General features: G+C 40.5%; 1 protein-coding gene across 2 annotated transcripts in view; it reads right to left on the reverse strand.

Annotated features, from left to right (window-relative positions):
* Nucleotides 1-26,700, reverse strand: part of lrmda (leucine rich melanocyte differentiation associated) — a 236,529-nt gene that overhangs the window by 17,444 nt on the left and 192,385 nt on the right. For both annotated transcript variants that reach the window (XR_013787580.1, XM_079473232.1), the window contains exon 6: nt 10,702-10,789. Coding sequence is in view for 1 of the 2 variants with exons in the window: in XM_079473232.1 (XP_079329358.1) it covers nt 10,702-10,789 (88 nt within the window). In the remaining variant the exon portion in view is untranslated. The remainder of the gene's footprint in view (nt 1-10,701; nt 10,790-26,700) is intronic.

The raw sequence follows: 26,700 nt of genomic DNA on the forward strand, positions 1-26,700 counted from the left end.
CGCTGGTTAAAATAAAATGGTTTCTCTGTGTTATTATGAAGACATTCATGCTACATTACAATGCCCCCACACTACTGCAAAACAGCTAAAGTCTGCTTTGAAAGCAAAAATTGAAAATTTCGTAATGAAACCTATGAATGTAATCATAAGGATTATGATGACTGTAATACCACTAAACTGACAGCGGAGACTAAATCCAAGCGAGTCTTTGAATTGCAATTACAAAAGCGCTCCCGCTTGACAGGGACATAGAGACAAAGAGACACTTGAGAAAAAACTGAGAAAAATAATATCCTAGGGAATGATAATGGATGATCTCGTGAGGTTTGTATATACGAAGGCAGGACGGTTATGAGACCCTTTCTAAAGTAAGACTCTTCTGTTAAATCAATTAGACACATGCAGATCGCAGATGCAGGACGAATGAAGTGGAGAAGATGAGGGGTGATTAACAACATAGCACGGAGAACATCTCCCCCTTCTCACAAGCAAGCCACTCTCTGACATCCTCGGACCATCGGCTGCTCGGCGCACATCCCCTGACAGGTGAAATAATAACGGTCATACATCACTGCCCACGAAAAGTCCAATAACCTAAATCTTCACTTGCCACACAGCCCGAGACTCAATTACTTTATTGACATGTAATCTTCATAAGGGGAGAAATATTGAGCATGTAAGGTCACTCGGTTATGAAGACATATTATCATATTATCTGCATGGGGGTTGCAGGGGCTAAGACCTGACAAAGCTAATTATAATCGTACATGTTACAGGGCTCAAAGCGTATTATGTGCTTGGCTGCATGAGTACGTCTGGCCAGAGGAATAGACGGACGGACGGGGCGGGGTTTAGTTTGTGTAGAAGAAAAACAGGATGTCCTTTTAAGGGCATGATCATTAATGAAATCAAAAATCATCGATTTCACGTCCGGCGTGCTAATCTGTCTCATTCGTTTATACATATCGTGAAGGCATCCTGTTAGATAAGTAAAGGATTATTCAATGCATGATGGGATGTGGAGAATGATGATAAGCTGCGTGATTTCAAAACAAAAATGAAAAAAATCACTATTTTGAATAAAGCTTAAAGTTCAGCAAATATCACTTCTGATTTGTGCAGTGGCTTGAACACTAGCACTGCCCAAATGTCACTGTTAGTTAGTGATTCTGGAAGCCAAGCCGATGGCTCCACACCCCCGTCCCGTCCCCAAGGTTATCAGCCGACCCTCCATATTGGTCATCATCACAATATAAAACACTTTATTCAGATAAACAGGCCGCTACATAAAAACCAAAGTAATATTTCCAAATGTCCTCTGACCACCCTCCAGCCGAAACGAATCCTCAGATTGGTACTTTTACAATACCAGATCTCTTATCCTGAGAGTTAACGCTCCCAAGTTGTTTTTTTGTGGAAAGCTATGGCTACTTGAAGGCATAAAAACAAAGCATTGCCCTGAGTCACAACATGAAGAGGGCAGCCGGGTCACTGCATATGAACACGCCTTTGCTTCCGTGCTGCGGGAGAAATTGCACTTCGGGACATGTGTGTTCACTCCAATGTGTTTTATTTCATGCCTTTTTTGTCTTTGGTTCTCTCGGAGAGCTGGAAGTCTATTGTTTCTCCGGCTATGCTGAATGCTAAAGTAGTTTGCTGGAGGTGGTACAATTCCAAGCTGCTCTCAGGGGAGGCTGGTTAACAGAAGCTTAATGGTGTCAAGTGCAGAGATGTATTTTACGAGTATTTGCAAAGATCTGAGCATTCAGAAACACTTATGCGGAAAAATACATTTTCTTGCTTTAAAGATACAAAATCTGAGTTTAAATGAAAAAAGAAAATTCTGCAAGGCTTCTTTAAAATCCACATCTGTATGCTGGTCAAACACATATAAATGTGGTGCATTAGCAGACGCTACAATGAGCTTCAAGATTTCAAAAACATTATGTTCATACTTTCCTTTGAATGAAATCTAAAGCTGGCGGGTCTTTCGCGTTTATCATATTTGCTCGCTAAAACTGTCTACTAAATGAGATCAGAGAATTCATCAAACAGAATGTGACAGCAGCAAAATTTGACACTGACATCTTACATTGGCTAGGTGACTTGAAGTTGAGTGGCTAAATCAGCAGTACGGCTGAACCGACACGATTTCCCAGAGAAATGAGGAAAGATCTCATTGAAATAACGGCAATCTGGAATTCATTTCAGCGTCTGACCCGTATGACTCAGTCAAGTCGACAGTCTAACAGCCACACAACATGTCAGAAATGATCACCCAATCAAATTATGGCAGTAAAACAATGTGTCCACTTACATTAATATGACGGGAAAACCGGCTCTCTTTAGTTCGGCTTGGATGGCAAATCTTTTTGACAGGTTAAAAAGTTGCATGCGATGGGAAGCCTTGTTTGACCTAGTTATCCGCTTGTTTTCGGGACCTCTTTTGACTGACCCTACGATTATTCCAGCTTAAATGTTAAATTTGTTGAAGCGGTGAACGACACTACCTGACCTCCTCTGACTTTAATACATCATGACGTTAAGTTAAAATTTGGTCACAAGTCCTGCTCCTCTTTTGAACGAGCATTCAATCGCGGTAAATGTCAAGCTCGCATCAGTTTGCGTTTGGAATCTGTGACGGAGCAGATTCGCGCCTCATTCAGCCTGGATGGCGGTGAACACTAACTGTCTGTTTCCCAGCGTTCAGATGGAATAAATGATGTGTTAGGTCATTAACTCGAGCCATGCCGTGATCAGACATCACAGCAGGTTAGGGTGTCTGGCGCTGAGGTGGAGCCACTTGACAACAAATCAGTAAATTCGCCAGTGAGTGAGAACACGGTTTTGACAACAGTCCAATGAAGCTTGCTGTAACTGACAGATGAGTTTTGTCCCTTCCATCAGAGCGATTTTGTCTCGACAACATGTGTGGATTGAAGGGGAGAACAGAGGTCACAGGTTATTGTGAGACAGTCATCGTATCAAATTGTGTATATAATCAAACCAAGCTATTTTCCCATCACTAATAACAAAAATGAATTCTATTTAAAGATGCTATGTGTAATATTTTGGAGGATCTATTGAGATAAATGCCATATAATAATCATTACTATGTGTTCAGAGATGTATAAAGACCTTACGTGAAGCTGTTTGTTTTTATAACCTTCGAATAAGCTATTTCAATTTCCCTTGCATGGAATTCACTAAGTTGTTTCTACAGTAGCCATAAACGGACAAACTGCTCAACAGAGCGCGTGTCCTAAATGTGTTATGTCCTTCGGCAAAGAAGCGAAAACGTGACGACATTTGTCCTGAGAGAGCCGCTGTAGAAAAGGGAGGGGTGACGGGTGGAGTGAGCCGTTGGTTGCAATTCACAACCTCACCACTAAAATCCCCACATTGCAACCTTAAAGATATTCGGTTTACATTTAGATTTATTTAGAAAGCTAAACAGGAAATTGTGGACCAGGTTGTTGACGTCTTTTGAAGTGGTCTATAGACAAAATTATGATGTTAAAGGAAAACAAAGTGAAGCCAAAAGTGAAAACTGAATCAGTTTTCTGTTAAATCTATTGTGTTGATGTCAAAAAACTTTTATATTATAATCCAAAAATATTTAACTGCAACATTACAAAAAAAAATCACATCACACCAACAAAAGCAAATGCTGCCGAACCGGGCCTCGCTTAAGCATGAATAACCCATACTTCCAGCATGTATCTTCCTCCGTTTTGAATTATAACTCTTCTGTGTGCTTTTCCCTTCCTCCAAGCAGCATTTGTCTTCATTAGTTTTTCCACTGGCCCGTCACATGATCATTATAACGAAATCAGAGTTCAATGCGCCCAGATCACTTTCGCCATCAAAAAGACGAGTTGCTCAACATCTGCCAGGACTCCAGTGTCTCAACATCTGAGAGGACTGAGGAACCCCTGACATGAACGCATCCATATCCACCTGAGCAAGAACGGGGACATTTGAGGACCCCGTATCGATCTGCCTTAAAAATATTCAAACCATATGGTCTCATAAATTACAATGATAAAGTCGTTGGGTTCAAGACTATGAAAGCCGCACGAACTCTGCTCTGAACTGTTGGCAGGGCTGAAGGCACACAGGACATACTATCCTGTATCTCCGATGTCTCGGACCTGAGTCACAAATCACGCACCGATATGAATAATGCTTAGACTGCATTAGCAATCACTTTTAAAGCTGATTAGAAAGCAAGCATGGGGGATCCATTTGTGTGATATATCGCCTGTCAGTCTCCTGAGACGTTCCAGCATGACTGGGAATCAGACCAAAGAGCGAGCATGTTATTGCAAATGGGCTGGGCATGAATTCATGTCCTTGTCGATCAAACAGACACGTTTTCAGTCTTGAGGTATCACTTAACTTACACATTTATTTCTTTTGTGAGTGTATTAATGGATGATCTGGGAAGGGCCGTTTAATCACAGTTTCTGTAATTTTATCATGTCTAGATTTAAAGTGGTGACATAGAGGCTTTCTTCAGTGTTAGCAGTAAATACACAGCTGGCGGTGGGCTGATGGTTGAAGATTTGAGCTGCAAAGGACATGGCTGTCATTTCCAGTAGAAAGACACAGGAGATTATTTTATTGAGAATATTTTCCCGGTATAGACCACTTCACACCAGTCCCATAAAATTTTTGTGAATTATTTTAAAGATATTGATTTAACATTTTGATTGGTTATAAATGGTCTGTTGGTTGTATTTTTTCAAACGTATGTGCACTGTTAAAAAAGGAAGGAAGTACCTCTAGGATCAGCGTTGTTTACATTTTCCAAAGTGGTCCCAAAGAGAACAGCTATAATTTGATATGAATGCGTTAACGTTATATTCCAATGACTGCACCAAATACAAATTTGCTAAATAGTATCAAAATAATCACAATGCCATTTCAACAGCTTCAGCATGAAACCTTTTCCACGTTCACTGCCAACTCTGTTGTGCCTTCAAAGCCACATTCAACTACATCAAACAGCAGCATAAGAGAGGTGGAAGAAAAAAGGAGAAAACTATAGTGTTGTCAACTGAAAAACAAACAGAATTATTCAACGAATGCAGTGCCACCTCATATGGAGATGACACTGAGGACAGCGGAACCATCTGAAAACCATCAGAGATGCCAAGTAGAGTTCAGCAGTCGAAGCTGTCAGGGAAGTTAAGCATGCTCTGTTTGAATCTTATGAGAAAGAAAGAGAGAGAGAGAGAGAGAGAGAGAGAGAGAGAGAGAGAGAGAGAGATTCTCTCTTCCAGGTTCAGTGATAAACAGGACTTATGGAAGAATCCGATCTCATCTCTCTGTTTCTTTTCTCTCTTCTTCTGACGGACGGTGAAGAATGGCTGGAATGATCTGGCTCTTCCTGTGTCCTCTTCCATTAATCTCCATCTGTAGACTAATGGATATTCATGCTCCTGTGCCAAAGCAGTCCTGGGAGGCCCACCCTGACCTCTTGAGGAAAATCATATCATATCATCTCTCTCCGACAAAGGGAACAAAAGGTGTCCTCACAAAAAGAGGCCCAAAAGCAGCCCCTGGCAGCTCCTACACAAGCCGGCTGGCCTGCAAGAGTCTTCAACTGAAGGCAATGGTCCACAGATTGAAAGCTATTACAGGTAATTAATCAAGACTGCAGAAAGCCAGTGATATCCAAAGCAGATGCATGGGCGTTACATCAAATGACTAATACAAATCAATATCACGCTGGCATTTTATGTGTGTGTGCGTGTTTTAAACACACAACTTTCCATCCATTATGCTTTTGGCAACCGATCTGAAGACAGCCAAGGTGTAAATCTGAAAGTCAATATAAACTTGCGTGATGGCCATTCATTTTTATGAGAGCTCATTACTTAGCCGTAGTTGAAAATATAGGTGTGTTTTATACAAGGGCTTTAAATGGCCACAAAAACACACCAAACTCATTACACAGAGATCCTAAACACCTCATCAGTGCACAAACTGGAAAACCCTTTGGATCATAACATTGTCACATGGCAAATATCTGCAAGACAGCTCTCTTCATCCAAATCTCTCAACTCAAAACATATGTTAGGAATTGGGGCTGTGTAACGGAATAAACAAAGCCTCCTCTACAGGAACGGACAATGGGTTATACATTCATTACAACAAAAAACATATCCATATGGTTAACTAATTTATAATAAGCGTTTTATTAAGGCAATAAGCATTCGGTAGCAAAAAATGCTTTCCAGGCATTTAAACAATACTACAAAAAAATCGTCTTGTCAAAAACATACTACTTCATCATGTTTTGGAGAGACAATTGTACCTAGGGGGTTGGACATCCACTGTTGAAGGGGTTCATATTATTTGTGTAGATTAAAAATACAAATGCTCCAGTTATTTTCTTTACTTTATATTGTGTAGGTTGCATGACAACCAAGAAATTGGTAAAATGGGTGACTTGTCAGATACTTGTCAGATTTTCAAAGGAGGCAAATTATGTGGGCACATTTAGCATCTGTAACCTTAACTGCCCGATTGTTTGGTGTTTCTTAAGTTTCCACAATTATAAGAGAGATACAGTTTTACAGGTCCAACTTCTCTTTAGCAACTGGAAGATATTCTGATATGACAAATGTCACAACAGTCCCCTGGAGACCATATGAATCTTTACTACAGTATGAATCTACGGTATTGTGAGACATTTTGAAACTGTATTATTAGCAAACATCCAACAATCTTCAACAATCATCTTAATAAAAAGATATAACGTATATCCTCAAGTGCTCGGATTATTTTGTCCAAACCCTGTATTTTTCAATGATGCATACAGTATAATGCATTTTCTCTAATGTGGTTCTCTAAGAGAAACCATTTAAAACTAGAAAGCCACAATAAAAAGCTAGAATAAAAATAAAATCAAATCCGTCTGTCAAAACCAGTCAGGATTCCCAAAACCTCATCATAATGTCAGCAAAATGCTTGACAAGGCCAAAGTTTGGAGCTGCTTTGAGAATAACACTCATCAAGGGAAAAGCCTCACTGGTAAAATCATCATAAAAAGACTGCAGAACATCATTGAGCACGTACAAGCACGTGAACAAAACCACAAGTTAAAGGTGTGTTAAAAGACGGACACAACCCGTCTGGAAAACACATCACAGACGAGTGCATGACAGGCCAATGAGCTTATCATGAAGTTTTGCTTGTAGGATTGAAATGTACTATGAACACACGAAAACGTGCGCTTACAAACGGCACAGAGGAACCACTGCTTGAGAGGCAACTAGAATTAAGAGGCAGCCCTGCCAAAGGCAAAGCTTGGGGCTATTGCATATCCATTGGGCTGTAAAACGAGACGAGCACCAGCACATCACCAATCAAATTTATCTCAATTACACAGGATCGCTGGAATGAATATCTCTGTCTAAAGCTGGATGTTAAACATGGCATTTTAGCCAAACAATGTGGGTGCAGATCCAGACTTTGGTAAATGAGTGATGCACGCTATACAGATGTAAGTTAATGGAGGGTAGGCAGACAAGCAGCAGGTGTAAATTTCCCTCGGCCCCGCTGAGCTTTAAAAGTCAGTGCTTAGCACCCACTGCTCCATCATCTGGCCTCTCCCAGCCTCGCTGACAGCACATTTGTCATCATTTTCACATTTTGGGCAAGAAATGTACTGTTATAATGGCGCCCTCTGAACGGTTACAGATGTTTGTTTATTTGTTGTGCTACAACTGTAAAGTCGTTTATATTTCATACGCGTCTGTTTCGAGGTTGCAAATCAGCAACGTTGTAATGACATCAAACTGTAGGGGGAAAAAAGTCCACGGTCCCCATGGGGTCTTCAGTTAACATTCTTTTTTGAAGGCCGCCCGCCTCGAGGGTTTTGTTGTGTGCCATTTAAAATACAGTCAACTCAGCTGGAGCAGGGCGCAGAATAGGAGCGTTTATAGGCGCCGTGGTTGATGGAGGAGTTTTGTTTCACCCTCGACGGCCTCTGGTTAGCTCGCCACGCCGAAGATGAATGATAGGAATTCAAAAGCGGTGGTCAGTGCCTTAAAAACGTCTCAAGACCTATGCAGGGATTTGTATATTTTCCATTTCAATTATTGAGAGTGTTTTCTAGGGCAGTCGTGTGACCTGCTGTTATGATTGTTATTAATATACCTACAGTCTCCAGAATTGCGAGCGAGGCGGCTCCACTTGATTTCAAATTTATTTGCGCCTGTGGAGAGACGGACGTTCGGCGGGTGACCGCCATTGTTTTTTTGGTGTAGATGTGGAGCTCCATATTTAAGAGGACATTCGGCTCTTGAGAGAAACTTTGGGATTGGTTAAGGCGACAGGCCAGTTTAAAGCTGGTGGGAGCTGACAGCAGTGCTACTTCCTGCGGCCACGCGACAACCCCCCACACGTCTTCAGACTCTCACGGTTCTCCATGTCACGCTGGCCCTGCCACACAGCCTCCCCTTTCCTCCATTTCTTCCTCCAAGCCTCTCCTGTCTGCTCGCTGTGTGTCCACTTCCTAATTCCCCCCAAAAAGGCAGACAAGGGTCTCATGTCCTAAAGCCAAGACCTCCCCCAGTCTCCTGTGCTATGCATAAAGGCCCTCTTCCCTCCACGGACCTTCTGTCTACTGTAATTACCTATGGCACCTTGGCTGTTGGGGTCTGGCACAGGTGACATCAATTGTAAAAACATTGAGGAAAGGGTCTCTGTTTGAGACAGCCTGCTGTCATATACGCCACTAATTCTGCCGGCCACTGCAAAGCAGCGAGTAACATTCAGCAGACATGACGGCACCGTGGGGTCTTACCTGTGGGAGTGTGTCCTAATTTCAGTCATTCAAAACTTCTGTTTTTTTATCACTTTAGTGTATTTTGAAAGAGTTTATTGAATCATTCTAAACAGAATCTGAGATTGATGAAGAAAATATTTTTTCATTCAGATGGGATATCATTTCACTGGTTGCGAGTGTAAAAATATAAAGGTTTTTGTAAACGAATTTGCATTACGTTGTTAAATAAACAAACAAAAAAAATGAATTAAGAGCAAATGATGAATAAAAAGCAGCAAATAGGAGCGCATAATAGATATAAATTCCTTGAATAATCTTTAAAAAGCTTTCCAGGGTAAGACCTTAAGAAGCTGAATGATTAAAAAGAAAAAGTTACATTTTTCACATTTTAGGCAAAGGGCTACACTACAGATGTTAGAATACAACAGTTTAAAATAAGTTTAGTTGTGTTTAGTCACAACAAAATTGTTGTATTTTATAGCTAAGATGAGTTAATAACTCATAAAATTAATTTAATAAAAATAAAAACAAAATATGGAAAACATATTATTAATTCAAAAACTCTTAAATGGTAGTGTATATCACTCGTGGATATTTTTACAATTAATTTGTCCGTCTAATATTGGTACAATCCATCATAATCAGATAACCATATCCATTATTCACAACCAAAAATAATAAAACTGTGGTTTGTCATTGACATGTCAGTCAGATGATCTCTTTTCTTTTGTCAGATGTTATGTTGCAGTATTAACCAAACCTTATGGCCTTCAGTTAATATTGTGGCAACAACCAATTCTTTAACATTCCTTCTGCTATAGCGTGATAAAAGGCTGAACGAAAAATAATAAAAATCCTAAAAGCAAAACAATATATAAGCATGAAATTAAACCCCATTACGTTTCAACAGAAGCTCCATGAATTACGGCCAATCCAAACACATGGCTCGACATCCTCTGACAGTGTCTTGGAGGTGAACTGCATCTTTTAGTGTCATGGCTATTCTATTAAAGCATTTCACAGCGCAGCCAAAGGTGAGTTTTAGTAAAGAGTTACAGTCTCGGACCTGATGCATTAAGCAAATAGAATAGGCAATAAGTCAAGATAAATAAAAAAGGCGCGATAAAGGCAGTGGAATAAAAAGAGGCGAAGGACGAAGATGAGGGCTTGTGTTATCTAACGCTGCAGTACAGTATCGTAAAAATAACAAATGGAGCGTGTCAGCTCGCCGAAATCTAAGCGGGAGAAAAAATATTTCATACGTCAGCCCCGTTCACCTTTTAATGGACTATTCTCAGGCAGCATGATTTTGACAAAGCACTGGGCTTTCCTCTACATCACTTGAGAGCTGCGGGTCAGCCTTTGTGAAATAGATCTGTCCTTGGTGGGGGGCTGAGAGAGGCACACAGCTGACCTCGCATGGAAGTACCACACAGCCGTGGCCGTGACAAAAACAGCGCTTTCCTTGCACAGACAAAAGATCTTGATAAATGTGTGCTGCATAAAAGCCACTTCTCCCCGGCACATCAAAACAATGCGTTCTGCAGAGCTTCTGAGGGCATGTTTGTTTAGATCGCAGGGTTTGGACGAATTCCTTGAGTGGGTCACGTTAAGAGTGCGAATCTCGGCCCTGTGTATCATGTCAGTCTGCATACGATGTCGTGCAAGTGAATGCAAATGCGTTTATCTATATGTGATAATATTAGGTGTCTCATTAATGTAATCGTAGAGAAAACAGAGTGTTCTATACTTGCATAAATGAGTCACCTAAAGTGTGAACAAGAAGTTTTGTTCAAAGTTAAGACACACATGGAAGATTTGTGACACTGCAGAGAAACCAAATGTCTTTTCCTTTTCCTCGATTTTTCTCAGTGTCTTTCAATGTAAATTACGCCCACCTTTGTGGTTTCTGGCATCTTTGGATCCACGAGGTAAAGGAGTGTACGGCACGCTGGCGGATTCAGACTTCAGATCATCCCTGGCGTCCTGGAAGAAAGAGAGTTTGTACAAACATCAATTCACAGCTCTCGGTTTACACACCTGCGAACATTTACGGCGTCTCCTCTCCACTATGATTCATTATCCGGCACGGACAGGAGAAATGTTGGTTATTGATTTTCTGCGCAATGATCCTAATTGAGTTAAATGAAAAGAGCTCATTTGTCACCACCAATCCAGACATTTTTTCCCAGATTGATGACACGAAAGGGAAAGACGCGAGGGCTGAGCGAGAGAGAATGTGAAATTTCACTGCCATGACTGATTGTCCAAATGCCATAAATTTAAGCAGCGCCGAGGAGAGGAAATGTTAGGAGCACCACACCTATTTTATCATGGGGCAAGTTTCATTACTTCGCGGTGGAGGGGAGGGGAAAGGTGAGGAAGGGCCCCGGCTTTGATTACTTGTCCCCTGCCTGTTTAAGAGAGGGGGCCACCAGAGGAAGACCCCCAGCCGCCACTCAGCCATGAAGAGCCCTGCGGGTCGAGCCCGGGCCAGACTGCCACTCATTCACTAACGCGCTCCCTCTCGCCCCACACACGCCGTTCTGTGTTGACAATCCAACAGGTGCCATGAAATTACCGCTCTCCAAAGGCCAGACCCGAGTTTAAGTCAACTCATCTCTCACTGGCCGACCTTAGAAAATACAAATATATTCACATAAAGGCCACTGCACAGACAGGCAGAACAGAAGAGGAGCTGGAGAGAATACAGATCCTCTGTGCGCTTCTTGTAGGTCACAGATGTTTTTTCTGCCTCTTTTGTCTTCTTTCAAGGACCAAGAACACTGTACATCATAATGTGTTGATATCTGATGCCTTTGTAAAAATACACTGCTCAGCTACAGGCAGCGATTCACGGAGCATTTAATCATTGTGTGACACGGAAATGTGGCCTTGTGTGTATTTGTTTTTCTTATTTGTTGTAAACACCAGGCTTAAGAATAAGGAATAAGATTATAAAACACACTTTATGAACAAAAGTAGATTACAAGTTCTGCAATTAATTGTTAAATAAAGCAATAAGACACAGATGCGGTGTGTACTAAGGGAACGGGATGATCTTAGGTCCCCTGAAACCCTCTTACCCATGGTTAACACCCATACCAAAATATATATCTCATACACAATATAATAAACTAAATGATTGAAAAAACAACAGCTGTAATCATTTCAGATCATAGAAGAGAAAATATTGTTAAATAACCATTTTTCCCTTTGTAATTCCTGTTCTAATTTCCAACCTACTTACAATGAATGGCATTCAATCCAGCACTGTAAGTGCATTCTGATCATGTCAGCACTTTCCCTGTTATCATTTCAATCTCCTCTGACCATTTGGCTTTAATGTCCTACGGCAGCGTTTTCAGCTTCAGTCCGCCCTGACTAATTTCCTCTGGACCTGACAGATCAGAGGCCTCACCCACCAAACCGGCCACAAAGCCGCTCGTAATCCTGCTGCTTGTCTACAATTAATCTTCCCAGTTGCCACATTATTAACACCACCACCCACAGACAGGGGCCAGGCTATGCCCCACCGGACACAAAACACCCCCCCTGCGGCCCAGCGGCCGGGCACGTCAATCACATGCCGTGCGCAAAAGTCGCCCGCTGTCAACATCAGAGATACCCCCTCTCACCGAACCATCCCACCCCTCCCGGGCCGAGTCCGCTGATCAAACACCCCCCCCCCACTTGAAGAAGATTAATCAGGGACCTCCCTCCCACTTCCGCCCCTCCCCGCCACTCCTCTCTTTCTCTTTATTCAATGAGCCGTCCTCGAGATGAGAAAGGAGACCTGGCTCATAATAGGCATCCCTGCGAAAAAAGTTAAAGGAAAACTCTGTTTGAATGCCAGCTGTTATCTGGAAAAAGGGTAGGCGGACAAGGGCCTTGCTTTGATCGGCATCCTTAAGGTTTTACACAAACATAATCACAAGCCAAGGGGTCACCCTTTGAAATCATTCAATCTGGAACCTTTGAGCATGCATGGGCAGTTAAGAGCTCTACTTTAACAGAGCACTTTGTTTTTCATTTGCTGCTAAAAGATATGCATCACTATCCATCAAATAAACGGCTGGTCGTGTGCTTAGATGCCTGCTACAGCAAGTGACAATAATGTTAAAGAGGATCCTGATTTTGAGAGATATTTATGCACATTGAAGAATGTGTAATAAAAGAAGAGATTGAAATAAACACTAAAGCTTTAAAAATAATCTGGTGAGATGCCTAGGTAGGCAACATGGAAGGAATCATATGTTTGTAAGGCATCTATCCTAGCTTATAAAATGCCTTATGTTGGTCTTGTGTATCAGAGAGGGCAACCCCAGAAGGCACCGCAACATGCTCAAAAAAATTAAAGAAAATAAATAAATAAAATAGATACATATTATTAATATCTACGTATTATTATTAACTACAATAATAAATACACTGATGTAATAAATGTAATGTTTTCCAATAATAATAATAATAATAATGTTTTTATTATTATGATATAAAAAAATAAAAAATAAATATGATTAATATATACTAAAGTATTACTACTACTACTACTAATAATGATAACAATATTACAATAATAATAAAATACTGGGTAAAATAAAATACATCCAATATGTGTGACTGATGTGTATTGTTGCATGATGCTCATCACGATATAAAGATATTTTCTTACATTAGCTTAGCAGCTTATCAATTGTTTGTAAAGTCTCCTGCATATGAAGCATTATGTGTTTCCCACACAGGGTAGACGCCTATGTAGAGAAATTTCAAAGTCATTCCCTAATAAGATCCTATGATGGTCATGTTGCTGTATTATTAGTAGGCAGCTGCCTATGCAGCCAGTAGGAATCAAGGCAGCACACTAGGTATTGGACAGAGGTAATATCAAAGGCTGTTGGGCCGGCTGGAGTGATCATTGATAGTTCCACATCAGTGGTGAGTCTTACGCTCTGAACAGAGGGACAGACGGTTGACACAGATACAGAGCGAGAGGAAGACAAGCTTTGCTCCAGGAGGCTGACAGCACACTGCATGCAATCTAGAGTCTAGATGAAAGTATCTTCAGATGCAGTTGTGCCACTGACGTGCTGCCACGAGGAGGAGGAACTTCACTCATCCCTCGGCTCAAATGAATATCCATCAGGCCGAAATCCTCCGGCCCTGACTGAGAAATCTGGACCATATGGTGCGGTAACTTTGGGAGGTCTTTGCATAGTGCCGGAAGCTGCCGTAACTAATGGTGCATCATAACCTTATGATTTGTGATGAAGCAGACACTTCTGACTTCTCCAAAACATTTCAACATAGTTAAATGCCAAGACACATATTCCAAACACAATATCATTTTCTTTCTTTCTCACCCACACACTCTCACGCACCATGTCGGCACACTTGACTTCCTGCACTGGTCAGATGGGGGCGCTGCAGTGTCAGGTTTGCGTGAGCGCTTCATCACAGCACGCCGAGCTCTCGTTCTCCAGGCCCTGGGCATATGCTGCCTGCTCACATCATTATTGTCTTTATACACTGAGTAATCACTACACTTTATGATAATGCAGCAGAAATTTACAAGCTGGGGAAAGAGAAGAAGTCTCTAATAATGGCATTAACAGAGAAAGCCACAGCCGCTCTCAGCCCGACGGGGGCTCGGCGCTCAAAGGGAGAGCTGCTTGCTAGAAATGTCACAGTGAAATATGACTCGTCTCCTGGATTATACATCATACTCATTCTCTCTCCTATCTTCGCATGTCCTTTCTTCTCCCCCGCAAATAAATGACGAAAAACCCAGCCGTTTGTGGTGATCAACTCCAAACAAATCCGTACCCCAGAGAGCAGAAAGAGGTGACTGGATGGCGAAGATGCAAGTTAACTGCATTATTTTGTTGAGCGGGGCCGAGCGTGTCCGACGCATCCTCAAAACGCCTGATCAGGCCCGCAATCTAATTACAAGCACTGCGAAAGAGATATACTGAGATGGAGTGAGACAGACAGAAGGAGAGAGCGAGTCAAAGATCAGTGTAAACACCGGTGCTTTTTATCTTCTTATATATCTGGACAAGTAGACAAAGTGCTAAAACGAAATAAATGTGGCCTGACAGCCACTTCAAAGAGTTCAGCCAGGGGCTTACTGCTACTTAAAGCACAGGAATGTTGTTGCTAAGCATCAGCCTACAACCTATCAGGCCCAACACAAGGGCCTGCGCTTCCCCTTTAAGAGCCAAGCAGAGAAAGAGTGGAAATTCGACAGTAACGGGAGGCTGGGGATTCAAGGAGATTTCGTAGCTTAAAGCAATTGTGAGAAGAAACAAGCTTTCTGTTTTGTTTTCTCTTGACACCGTTTCAGCTTTTTGTGCTTGCAAAAGACATGTAGTAAATGTTTTTTGATATGTTTTCTCTCTGGGTCTGTATCAAAATACCAAGAAAATTCTGTGGGTATGAAACTTTCCTCGTCTTTCTTGTAAACGCAGTTTTTTCTTGTGATCCGAGGATGAGAGGAAAGACAAACTTCTTTGCGCGTGCATTTAAATCAACAGAACGTCAATCCGAGTTTCGAGTTTATTAAGCAAATTAAAGACGTCATTCATGCATAAACCTAATTATCTGTCATGACAAATAACAATGCATGTTCGCATTAAAAATTCAAGTGACTGACGCGGAAATCAAACTCCATTCGTATATATGGGTCGTATATATGGTGTTACTTAAATGAAGTTTATGATTAGGGGAGTGTGAAAGCACGTTGTAAAAATACCACGCTGAGATCAGAAGGATATTTGACGTGCCAGTCACTGAAGACGCACGCGCACATCAAAAAGGCAGTTTAATGGTTTTGACCTTCGTAATTGTCTCTCAGATGACTAGCAGTAATGCGTTTTAAATCGCTGTAGTGTGCATAAAAATGTATTCGTTCTGTTGTTTTAGGTAATGACTAGAAAAAGAGTGATCTAGGTGTAATGGTGCCTGCCCTCCAAGGGCTTTCAAAGTCTTTTCTTTGGGGTGAGCACAGTGTGAGCTGCATTGAACAAGTGTTTAATGATTTACCAGTTCTACTTCAATGCACTTGTGCTGCATAAACGGATCATATGATCGGCGATCACAAGCAAAACAGCTTTTGCCTGAAGCATACAGGCAAATGTTCTCGGAGTACACGTAAAACTGAGATCTATAAAAGTAAAGGTTCAGGAACAAAAGAAAGTTTATCATCCATGTCAACAGGCACAACACTTTTTAACTTTTTAACAATCATTTATTATTTGCTTAATTAGTCAGCTACTTAAATATTGCCTAAATGATAAAACTTAATCTATTTGATGGAATTTATTTATTTAAATAGGGAATTCCGAAACAAAAAAACATTTGTATACAGGAAACAATAACATGTGTTGAATGTTAAATCTGACCTCTGAGTGATACTGTTACATACCGTACAATATTAACAGCTGTTTAAATAAATCAATAAAAATAAATCCTTTTCTAAGATGGCAAACCCATCTCATACACTATTAAATCTAACCAGAAGCATTATGCACAAAAATGATATATAAAATGCATCTTTAGTAATGGAGTTTATGATTACGATTACTTCTGGTTGCCCAAAATCACATTTTAGTCTAATCTGATAGGATTTTCTTATTTTAAGAGTCTGTTCAAACTTTTTCCCGTAAAGGAGCCGAACAGCTGTCAAGGTCTGTTGCCATTGTGAAGAAAAAAAAATGAAATGAATGAATGAATGATGTAGTATGTAAAAGGAAAAATTACGCAATAAATCAAGATTTGAACCTGTGTCCTCTTGTACCAAAGAACAAAACTTCTAGCACAATTCTTAAACTTAACAATAAACAACAATTGCACAAAGAAAGCCGGGACCACCACAGTGGATTCCCCCCAAAAATAAGATCAATTAAAAAAGAAGTGCACACGACACCTCTGAATGTAACTGTCTATAGATAATTAACACGGACAAATTAAATGTGAGTAAAGTGGCTGATAAATTCACTTCATCTTGATTTTAAATAAAGCATTTGTCAAATCCTGCTTCCTCGCTTCATGTGTATCTCTCCGCTGTATCTTTGCATTTCACAGACACTCTCTCTCAGAGGTATGACACATGGTGGCTCTTTATGTTGCGCTTAGGAGCTGTATCTAATGTCAGGAATGTTTTCAAGTGTGTGGGATGTTAAATTATTGAGGATTCTGTGAGCAGGACTGTCAAACCGGCTCGTCTGCGATGTTTCCTACGCAATTAGACGCTCTGAGACATTTGAAGAGCTCCCACAAAGCAGACCGGCAGAAAGTGACATGTGAACTTAAAGGAAATTAGCTTCTTATGAGTGAAATGTGACGGTTACTTAGCAATGCTTAAGTTTGGGGAACGACTCTGTGAAGTGAGTCTTTGACTCTGCCCTGATGTGAAGACAGCCATTTTCTTTACTTTCAGCGCACCCCAGTCAGAGAAGATCACAGAGACGGTGAAAACTAATTTTGACTTGGGGCATATGGGAGGGAAAAAACGAGATGCATCTAAATAATGAGATCTCTTGATGTTTGCAGGAGGTGATGGGAAAAAAAAACACAAGCGTGCACGAAATATGCTCGGCGCTGACGAGTTTGAAACTTTTATTTCAGCCTACGGCGTAACTAAAGGAAAAACAAATAAATGTTATGATGATAATCAGACAGTGAGGATTATACCATTGACCGTTTTCACAGTTCTGGGTTTGACGTTATGCTAACAAAGGAAAAAAATCCACTTTCGTGACTTTCCAAAAGAGGAAAGAAAAAAAGAGATAGATTTTTTAAAAAGTGCTGGTTGCATTGGTTTTAATTAAAACTGTATGTTAGTGTGCTTGTTGAAACATACCGTTTCAGCAGAAATGTATAGAAAAGAGTTTAAATGTTGTTGACGCTACTAAAAATATTTCACAATTAGCTTTTCACATTTGTAAGCACAAGATTAGACTACCGATTCAATTATTGAAGCAAAATATCACACTTGTATTAAAAATAAATATCCCTCATAAAATAACACAAATTATATAAAAAATTTACCTAATTGTTTCAAAACTAAAAGAATAAATATAACAATTACACGGCCCATAGAAAAGGCATTTTTTATTGTTACTGCATTTTTATTACATTATAATTCAAAGAAGTAACACAACGTATGCTTCATTTGAAAGCGAAAACATTCAACGCTTATGTTCTGAACTTGTTTTTGCAATCAAAAAAAATGCTCAAAAACTGTAAAAATACTGTATATTACTTTTGTCATTTTTAGCGAAACACATAGGGGTGGTTTTCCGGACAGTTATTAGCTTAAGCAAGGACTAGGCTTTAGTTAAATTAGGATCAATTTAAAAACAAACATTATTTTATTATTATTATTAAAAAAATGATATTGGTAGACAACACAATATAACTGTCATGTGTAAATTTTTTTTGATCAAGACACCTCTAACGTTTAAATTAGTTTCAGACTAGGCTTAAGCCCCATACTGTGTGCAGACATCAGATCTAAGACCAATAGCTCTGCCTTTTAATCAGTCATTAGCAATGAACTCACTGGCCCTCTTTTGCTACACAGTACATTCTGTCAGTATCCGCTACATTACATTTACAGATATGCTACAATACACAAACACACAGTTTGTGCGACAGCGTAAAAGAGAGCTCCGGATAAAAAGCAGGCCGGAGGCTCGTGAGGTCATCGCCATGGTTTTAAAAGCTGCAAGGAACTGATAGCAGGAGGCCCCGCACTCCCAGCATCCTCCCCTCCCCGGGAGAAGGACTTATGAAGGTGAGAGCCTCCCTGACAGGCGGGAAAATAAAGGAGACAAACCCCAGTTAAAAATTAAATAAAAAGTAGCTGTCTTAAACAGTAATTGCACTCCTTTGCTGAGCAGGCTTCCAGATATATAAACTTGATTTACTATCGGCTCGCAACTACAAATCAGAAGGCCCGAGAAACACTTGTGCTATGAAATTGTTTAATCTCATCAAGTTCTGCTTTCACAGCAAGCTATAAATCACAAAGTCTTTGTTATCATAGACCTCCATGAGCGCCTCTCAGGCAGGCAATGGATCGTGGGTATATATAATCTTGACTGCACAAACAGCGGGGTCGTCACTCGCTGAAATACTTTCATATTAGCCGCGCCGCAGCTGCTGGAACACAAGGCCGTGATGGATATCTCATTTCCAAGTCTCTGCATCTATTTCCAGCAAATTATTACGGCATAAATTTCTTGTCAACAGAAACGGCCAATTAATTAAGTTAAAAATGCACCCATGATCGCATCTACAAACCAAATAGAATAGCGGTGGCAATTTTCCAGTAAGTGGATTTACCGGCGGGTCAGTTTAATGAATGATTTTAAACTTCGTCATAAACTTCCAGACAGGCCAATATCTACACAGAAGCCCCGGCACACGCCAGGTGCTGACAGATTTACATAAAGGCTATTTATGTGGGGGGCCGGCGGTTGATGACTGAGGTAGAAATAAAGTTTATTAGGGCCCGGAGAACGCGGCCAACCTCGCATTCTCCATCATCAGCAAAACAGCAGATAGGGGAGAAGCACCTTGACTTTTGCTTAAAGGAAATATACGCGTTTAACACGGCCATCATTCAGATGAATAATGCATACTTATTCACAGAGCATTTGTTTTCCTGCTCCGGTCATTAATCAGAGAGGGAGCGCTGCAACAAAGATGAGCTCAAAGATTTATATGTATTTTGGCTTCTTTACAGATAAATCAAGCCATGCAATTATGGTGGGAGAGGCCCAGCTGTGACCCCGTGTCGAACTAATGACACGGGGAAATTTAAATCCCGTCTCCTCTTCCCTGACTTCACCCTAATCATAGTTAAAGAGAGATGCTTCTCCTATGGAGTAAGAGAAACATAAAAGTCGGCCAGCTTTATGTTTCAGAGCGTAAATGATGCTGCGCGTGACCTGCGGGGGCACTTGCATGCCAAATAACCTCGCTTTATCTAACGTAAACAGTAACATTAATGATACTTAGAGCATCCGTTTAAAAAATGACAACCAGTGAATTTGGAGGTCAGAGTGTGTTGGGTATGCCATTACTTAACAACGTTGTGAAGCATGGTAGATGCAAAGAACCCTTAACATAATCAGAGAACACACATTTTATGAAGCATGAACGCACAAACCTCTGTGGGATTGGTTTATTGCTTTTTTATGCCTATATAACTGTTTCCATTTGTTAGCTTAGCATCATGCTAACCAGTTTCTGGAATCAAGAATGTTGCTATAATCAAATGTTGAGTCAAAGATAATAGATATTAACAAAATAACACAGAACTGTTGCTACCAAGCGGAAAAAGGCAACGCTCAATACAGCCGCTTGAAAGTGTCGCACTTCAGTGAAAAGAGACAATTGATAAAGACTCATGCTCCGTCCCACTTCGCCTACTTATACTATGCTTGAAAAGTATGTACTGTTTTTGTTGAGGGGAAAGTATAAACATTTTAACCCGTAACAAAACTGTATGCACTGAGACAAACGGAAGTGGTTGACGTTGCCTAGATCTGGGGTTCCCAAAGTGGGGGACGCAAAAAATAAAATATGTTAGACTGCGCTCTTTTGTGTTGTCATTATGCACATTTGGGTAGAATAGGTGCATGTGCGCATTTGCATGCACCGTTTGTATACTTTAACCACCTCAGAGGATAGTGGGGGTCTCGAGTCACTGGCACTGTTGTTTGGGTAGTCGTGGGCTGAAAAGTTTGGGAAACACTGGCATAGATGACACGGTCATAATCAACAGTGATGAACATCAAAACACAGTTTTAGTATTTATTCATGTATTATTTCTTATGTAATGTTTGCTATACACTGTATACATTTATTAGTTTAGCAAATGATTTATTATTACATTGCTTAATTTTATTAATGCAGTGAAGTCTCACTGAACTGAGTTGTGGGTAATATCAACCATTTGAGTGTCCATGGATCTGCAATTCGAATTTTCGGAATACACATTTCAGCACACTTTCATTTAGGACGTTCTAATTCTATTTTGAATACTATTTAGGAATACTAACTGTCAGTTATTCAGATTGATGATTCCGTTATTCCAACATTGTTTCACAGGAATTCGTAACTACGTAACAACATGTGAATCTTACAAGTATTGAAAAACACAACCCCTTCCATAACGTGCGATGTCACACATAAAACAAGTAAACAATCACACTCGCACCCTTTAAGCAACATCCCTCATAAAAGAATGCAGATGATATAAAACTAAACCGAGTAAAAATAAACTGAAAGAATTAGTATATATTATTTAATCCTTTTTTATTTTTAACGAAACACGCTGTGTGCAAACATCAAACATATGCTAGACTCCATTTCCTGTCAGCATGCGCAACATTAGGCACATTATGTCATATTTATTGATGTGCTCAGCACACAAATATACAAATAAATGCTGTATACGTAAATACACAGCTTAGATGACGCACTAGAGGTGGAGCTTGGGGTAAAAAAATTCTGTGCAATTCGAGGATAAAAAACTAAATTTAAGGTCAAATTGATGCCAGATTTATAACATAAGTGGAAACATGTTTTAGGATATTAGTCTTCCTCTATGGAAGTAGTATAGAAATTACTCAATCTCGTATGACTGAAATAACTGCCCACTGACGTGGCAAGAAGGACCGCCGTGTGGAATGACCTCCCTTAAAGGGACTTTGGTTGAGTCTGCTGTAAAGGCTGGATACGGATGTTACCTTAGAAGGCAGCTGTCTGTCTAGGCAGCTCACTAGGATTTGGAACGGGCCTACAGTTTGCTCACTGGCTGAAGCAAAGCTTCGAATGGCTTGTTTTTGTTGCTTTAAAAGTCCTCGCTCTCTAATATCACCCAGGCCTCTCAATATCCAGGCCTGATTTATTATTTATAATGCCTGCAGTCTGTCCCCTGATTAAGGCAGCCCAACTTTGTTTTACTGGGCTCTGCCTTTAATCTGTCTCTCGGTGAGATAAATTATCCCGTGTCGTGCCGGTACCGCACTCTCTTCGCTTTGCTCTGTTTATCTCTGCCCGTGACATGCCTACGTCAAGAGCAGACACATCTGTTTCAGCGCACAAGACACGGCTCTGTTCAAAATAAGCCATCCCCTTTTTCTTCTCTTCTTCTGACTATTGTGTCAAACAATTCCCTTCTCTTGACTGAAATGATAAACTTTGCTGCTTACGTATAAATAACACGCGTCTCTTCCTTGTCAAATACTTTTTGATAGTGGAGATTATGTGGCGAATAAGAGAGGGTTTCTTAAACTAGGCGGAGGCCTGGTCTCAGACCTTTCCTGTGAATGTTTTCTGTTTTGCTTTTGGCCTCCTCGCTGGTGTTAAATCACAGGCCGCTGTCAGAGGGCACTAGTCTCGTATGCGTCACTGGGGAGTGCAGGAAGCACTGGGAATAATTCTGTCCATCAGCTTAATTTATTATATCGGTAGCTTTTTAATCATGCCCAATAAGTTATGGGACCTGACACAAAGGAATTTGGTTTGAAGGCAAAAGTGTTTATCATGTTTAAAGGTCTGACCAGACCGTATACTGTATTTACACGGGGAAGAGAATACTGTTTTATTTTCCTATCTGGACACTAACACAATGACTTTGTGGACGTAAAGTCAGAGCAAACGATTGAAGCTGTGGGTGCGCAGAGTTGACTTCATATGCTCGTGAGAAAGAGCCTAGATAGTCCCATGAGACCGGGTCTAAGTATTCAGTATAGTTATGCCAACTTTAAAGACGATCTGTAATTATCAAACAGTTGGTTTATGTAAACATGTGTGGTGTTATACAAGTGAAAGCATTGTTATTTGTTCCACGGTTGCGCTGCCAGGTTCCCATACCATTTGTTTGCTTGGCTGACGCTTTCTTTCCAGTGTGATTTACAGAAAGTTTATATAGTGCCATAAAGTGTATTGTAGACCAAATTACCTTTACAGTTTATGTGCAATGGGGAAACCTTAAAAACCAGTGAGAATATAGTAGCCGTAATTACACATAACTTTCTTAGGTGTCTTGTAGCTCACCTGGTATGGCAGTGCCAATGCCAAAGGCATCCCACAAACTGATTAAAAAATGTAATATGTAAGGTATACATTTTGTCAAAGTATTTTCCAAATGCATAAATGTAAATGTTATTCAACAAAATACAGATCTTCGCAACTCTTAAAGGTCCAGTAGGTAATTTGTTGGAGGATCCATTGACATAAATGCAATATAATACATAACTTTGTCTTCAGATGTGTATAAAAACCTTTAATAATGAAGTGTTTTGTTTTTGTTACCTTGGAATGAGCTGTTTCTATCTACAAACACCACGGGCCCCCTTACATGGAACTCGCCATGTTGTTTCTACAGTAGCCCTACACGGACAAACTGCTCACAGTGTGCGTTTGGTAAATACATTATCCCCTTCAGCAAAAAAAATGAAAACATGACTACATCTTAGTCCAGCGTCAGTCACCGTAGTGCTTCAAAAGGGAGGGTCGGTTGTAGATGCCGCTAAATGTCATACACTGGACCTTTAAAACTCATGTAAAGATGTACAATATATGAAAACTTCAATATCATCATAGTTATCCTCAAATGAAGATAAATAAAATGTAATCCAAAAGGCTTATGTAGGGTTGTGACCTCCATTGTTGGTTTAAGCAAACAGAAACTGGGGCCGATTTACAAGATGGGCAGCTGCTCTCTTGCTCTGGGTACAACAGCACTTAGCATAAAAGGAACACAAGACTATGAGGCCTTAACAAAGAGCCATATCTCCCCATGGCCCTCTCAAAGTGTTTCATTTGCATATCAAGCAACCGGCGCTGATATGTAAACGCGTTCGTTCATCAGATGGCGCTGGCGATGAGAGCCATTCATCTGCCTGTTAGTGTCCCGCTTTAGCACAATACAAAAGCGCAGCGAGCTGAAAGAGACGTCTTGTGTCATAGCCCATGAGAGATAATGATATCGTTATACCTCCCTGATCACACGCGCGCATAAAACATTCCTGTACACTTCGGCGCGATAGGCCGACGTTCCTCTGGTTTACATCTGAATAACTTCTTTTTATCTGAGCACTTTAATTTGCAAGGCTTGCTGGAAGGCAGCTCTTCCTGATGTTAATTGTGGGGTACTTAAGCGCTGGAAGATTAACATAAAACCCTTTGGAAACAAGCTAATAGTTGTATGATAATTTGTCCGTGGCCTTTGTGTGTCTATCAGCACTTTGCCTTTAGCTGTAATTTTATCAAGGCACTGGAAAATATCATTTAAACAAGTTGACTCACAGATAATTAATAACAGAAATCGTATAATTCAATTGAGCTACTCGGGGGCCATTAACAATCGAGGGAGTAAAACATAATTAAACTATTCCATTTAATTAACCTATTCATTAAGTTGTGCAAATGATGACTCTCTGAAGTACAGTCTCTGAGTAATGAGAGGAGATACCTAGGTCTCTGCTGAGGGCCGCCTTATTACACTTCTTCAATTAGACGGGACCGAGCAAACAATGCAATCTTACACTCTTAAAAAGTATGTACATTGTTTGTGTTATGCTATTTAACACCTTACATGTTTTTTGACACATTTTACATTTACATTTAGTCATTTAGCAGACGCTTTTATCCAAAGCGACTTACAGATGAGGAAACATTGGAAGCAATTATAACAAAATAGGCCACAAAATACATAAGTGCATCAAACTAGTCCATTAAAGCCTAGCACAGTATAAAAAGCTAAGAATAGTGAGGTTATTACGTTTTTTTTTTTATAAAGAAGGAAAGGGAAGTGAATTAGGAAAAATCAATCAGCGACGTGTTGACGGAAGAGATGCGTTTTTAGGCGTTTTTTAAAGATGGCAACCGAGTCTGCTGATCTTGTAGCAGCTGGTAGATCATTCCACCAATGTGGAACAGATCCAGTGAAGGTACGGGAGAGTGACTTTTTTCCTTTTTGGGATGGTACCACTAGTCGTTGTTCCTTTGCAGACCGCAGTGATCTGGCAGGAACATAGATCTGCATTAGCGAGTGGAGATACGATGGTGCGGACCCGGTGGTGGTCTTGTAGGCCAGGAGCATAGCTTTGAACTTTATGTTGTGTTGTGTTATTTTGTGTTGATTGTGTGAAATAAATGACAGGGACAACACGTGTTGTGTTAAAAGTAACAGAAATAACACAGATATGTTCAGTTAGGGGCAACACAGTTTGTGTCATAATAAAAATAATGATGTTTAATAACAATTGTTATTATTATTGCTTAGTTTGACAAAATTGTATAAACTACTACTACTACTAATAATAATAATAATAATTGTTTTTTATAATAATAAACATTTTCTTTTACAATAATAACAATCATAATACGTAATATAATTATTGTCTTTGTTCGATTAACTGCAACTGATTTATGTTACTATTCATGTTTCTCTTTAAACTTGTTCTCTTCTAATCTGGTAAAATTCTTGTGTGTCTCGCTGTCACTACACAAGATCAAGCAGAATGACGCGAGTTATCTTACCAAGAAAGATACTTCTACCAAAGTGGACAAACCTCAGCCATGACTTCGTCAGCAGAGCTGTCAGTACATCACTGCGTCTCATTTGTGTCAAGACAGACAGAGGCCTGTTCTGCCACTCAGTACTCACTGGAACGTCACGCAGAGCTGGATGAACATTGTAGGTCATGATCACACTGAAGGTCAGATTAGAACGCGCCCTGTCTGTGGCGTCACTCCTGAGCAGGTGTGGTCAACATGTGAGCGGTTCTGTCTGTGCCAAGTGCACTCAAATGCACCCAGCTCATGCGTTATTCAACAGGCTCGACGTAGCACGCGCTCAGAAGACTACTCATTTGTCTGGGATACCTGAAGCAGGGAGAAATGATTGGTTCACTGCTGTTGCGGCAGAAAAAATGATCCTGAACAATTTGTGTCAATTCTCGACAGGAATTATTCCGTTGTGTTCAGGACGAGTCGGGCCACGTGCATAATGACGTCCCCTTAATAGCATGACAGTGGAACTGCGGGCCCGTGACATTTGCCGGAGAGATGCATCACCAAGCAGTTGCTGGACTGTGATCTTACTAGACCATAGAACATCGAAACCACCGCAATTAATCTTCTGGAGGTAATACAGGAGTCAGTGACGAATGGATACATCCAATTATTCATTCATCCCTTTCAAATTGAGAAACGAGCAAAGGCCGTCAATCATCTTCGCGTGATACACAAGAGGGTCGGAAAAATGAATCAAATGCAGGTTAACTAAATTGCCTGGGATGCACTTGGTTGAGAACAACGGACAAACCTGCATGTAAACGATCGGTGCCTACGGTGGTCACAATTAAATGCAAGTAAAGGTGCAAATGAGTGGAGCGCGAGCGCCAGGCTAGTATGCGGTCCCCTGATGGGAGCGTGTTAGAGCGTGTTATGACTCGAGTGCTTAGATTGAAAACCCAATTGAGACAGGAGTGGAGTCGGCTCCCACCGCTCACCTCTGAGGGCTAATGAATTGGTTGCGGGTGTGACAGTCGAGGTGGATTGCTCTGTATTTTTGTCAGTGTAGAGTCTAGACTGAGACTGCATTTAGATAATAAACTATAGCATTACAAGCTGGCTTTTACTGTGTGTTACCAATCCTGGAAATGAACTGGGTGGAGGAAGGCAAATACCTGACCTCAGATTAAAGATCTGGGAGGTCCAGTAACGTTCAATGGTTTGAATTGAATAACTTCAGTATTGTTTATGCACCACAATGCGGAAATGGCATTGTGTGAATCAACAATAGTTTTAACAAGAATACTTTCACGTTATTTTAAACTTGTTTGACTTAAAAATATATAACATTGGGC

This window comes from Barbatula barbatula (assembly GCF_947034865.1).
Source record: "Barbatula barbatula genome assembly, chromosome: 14".
Classification (NCBI taxonomy): Eukaryota; Metazoa; Chordata; class Actinopteri; order Cypriniformes; family Nemacheilidae; genus Barbatula; species Barbatula barbatula.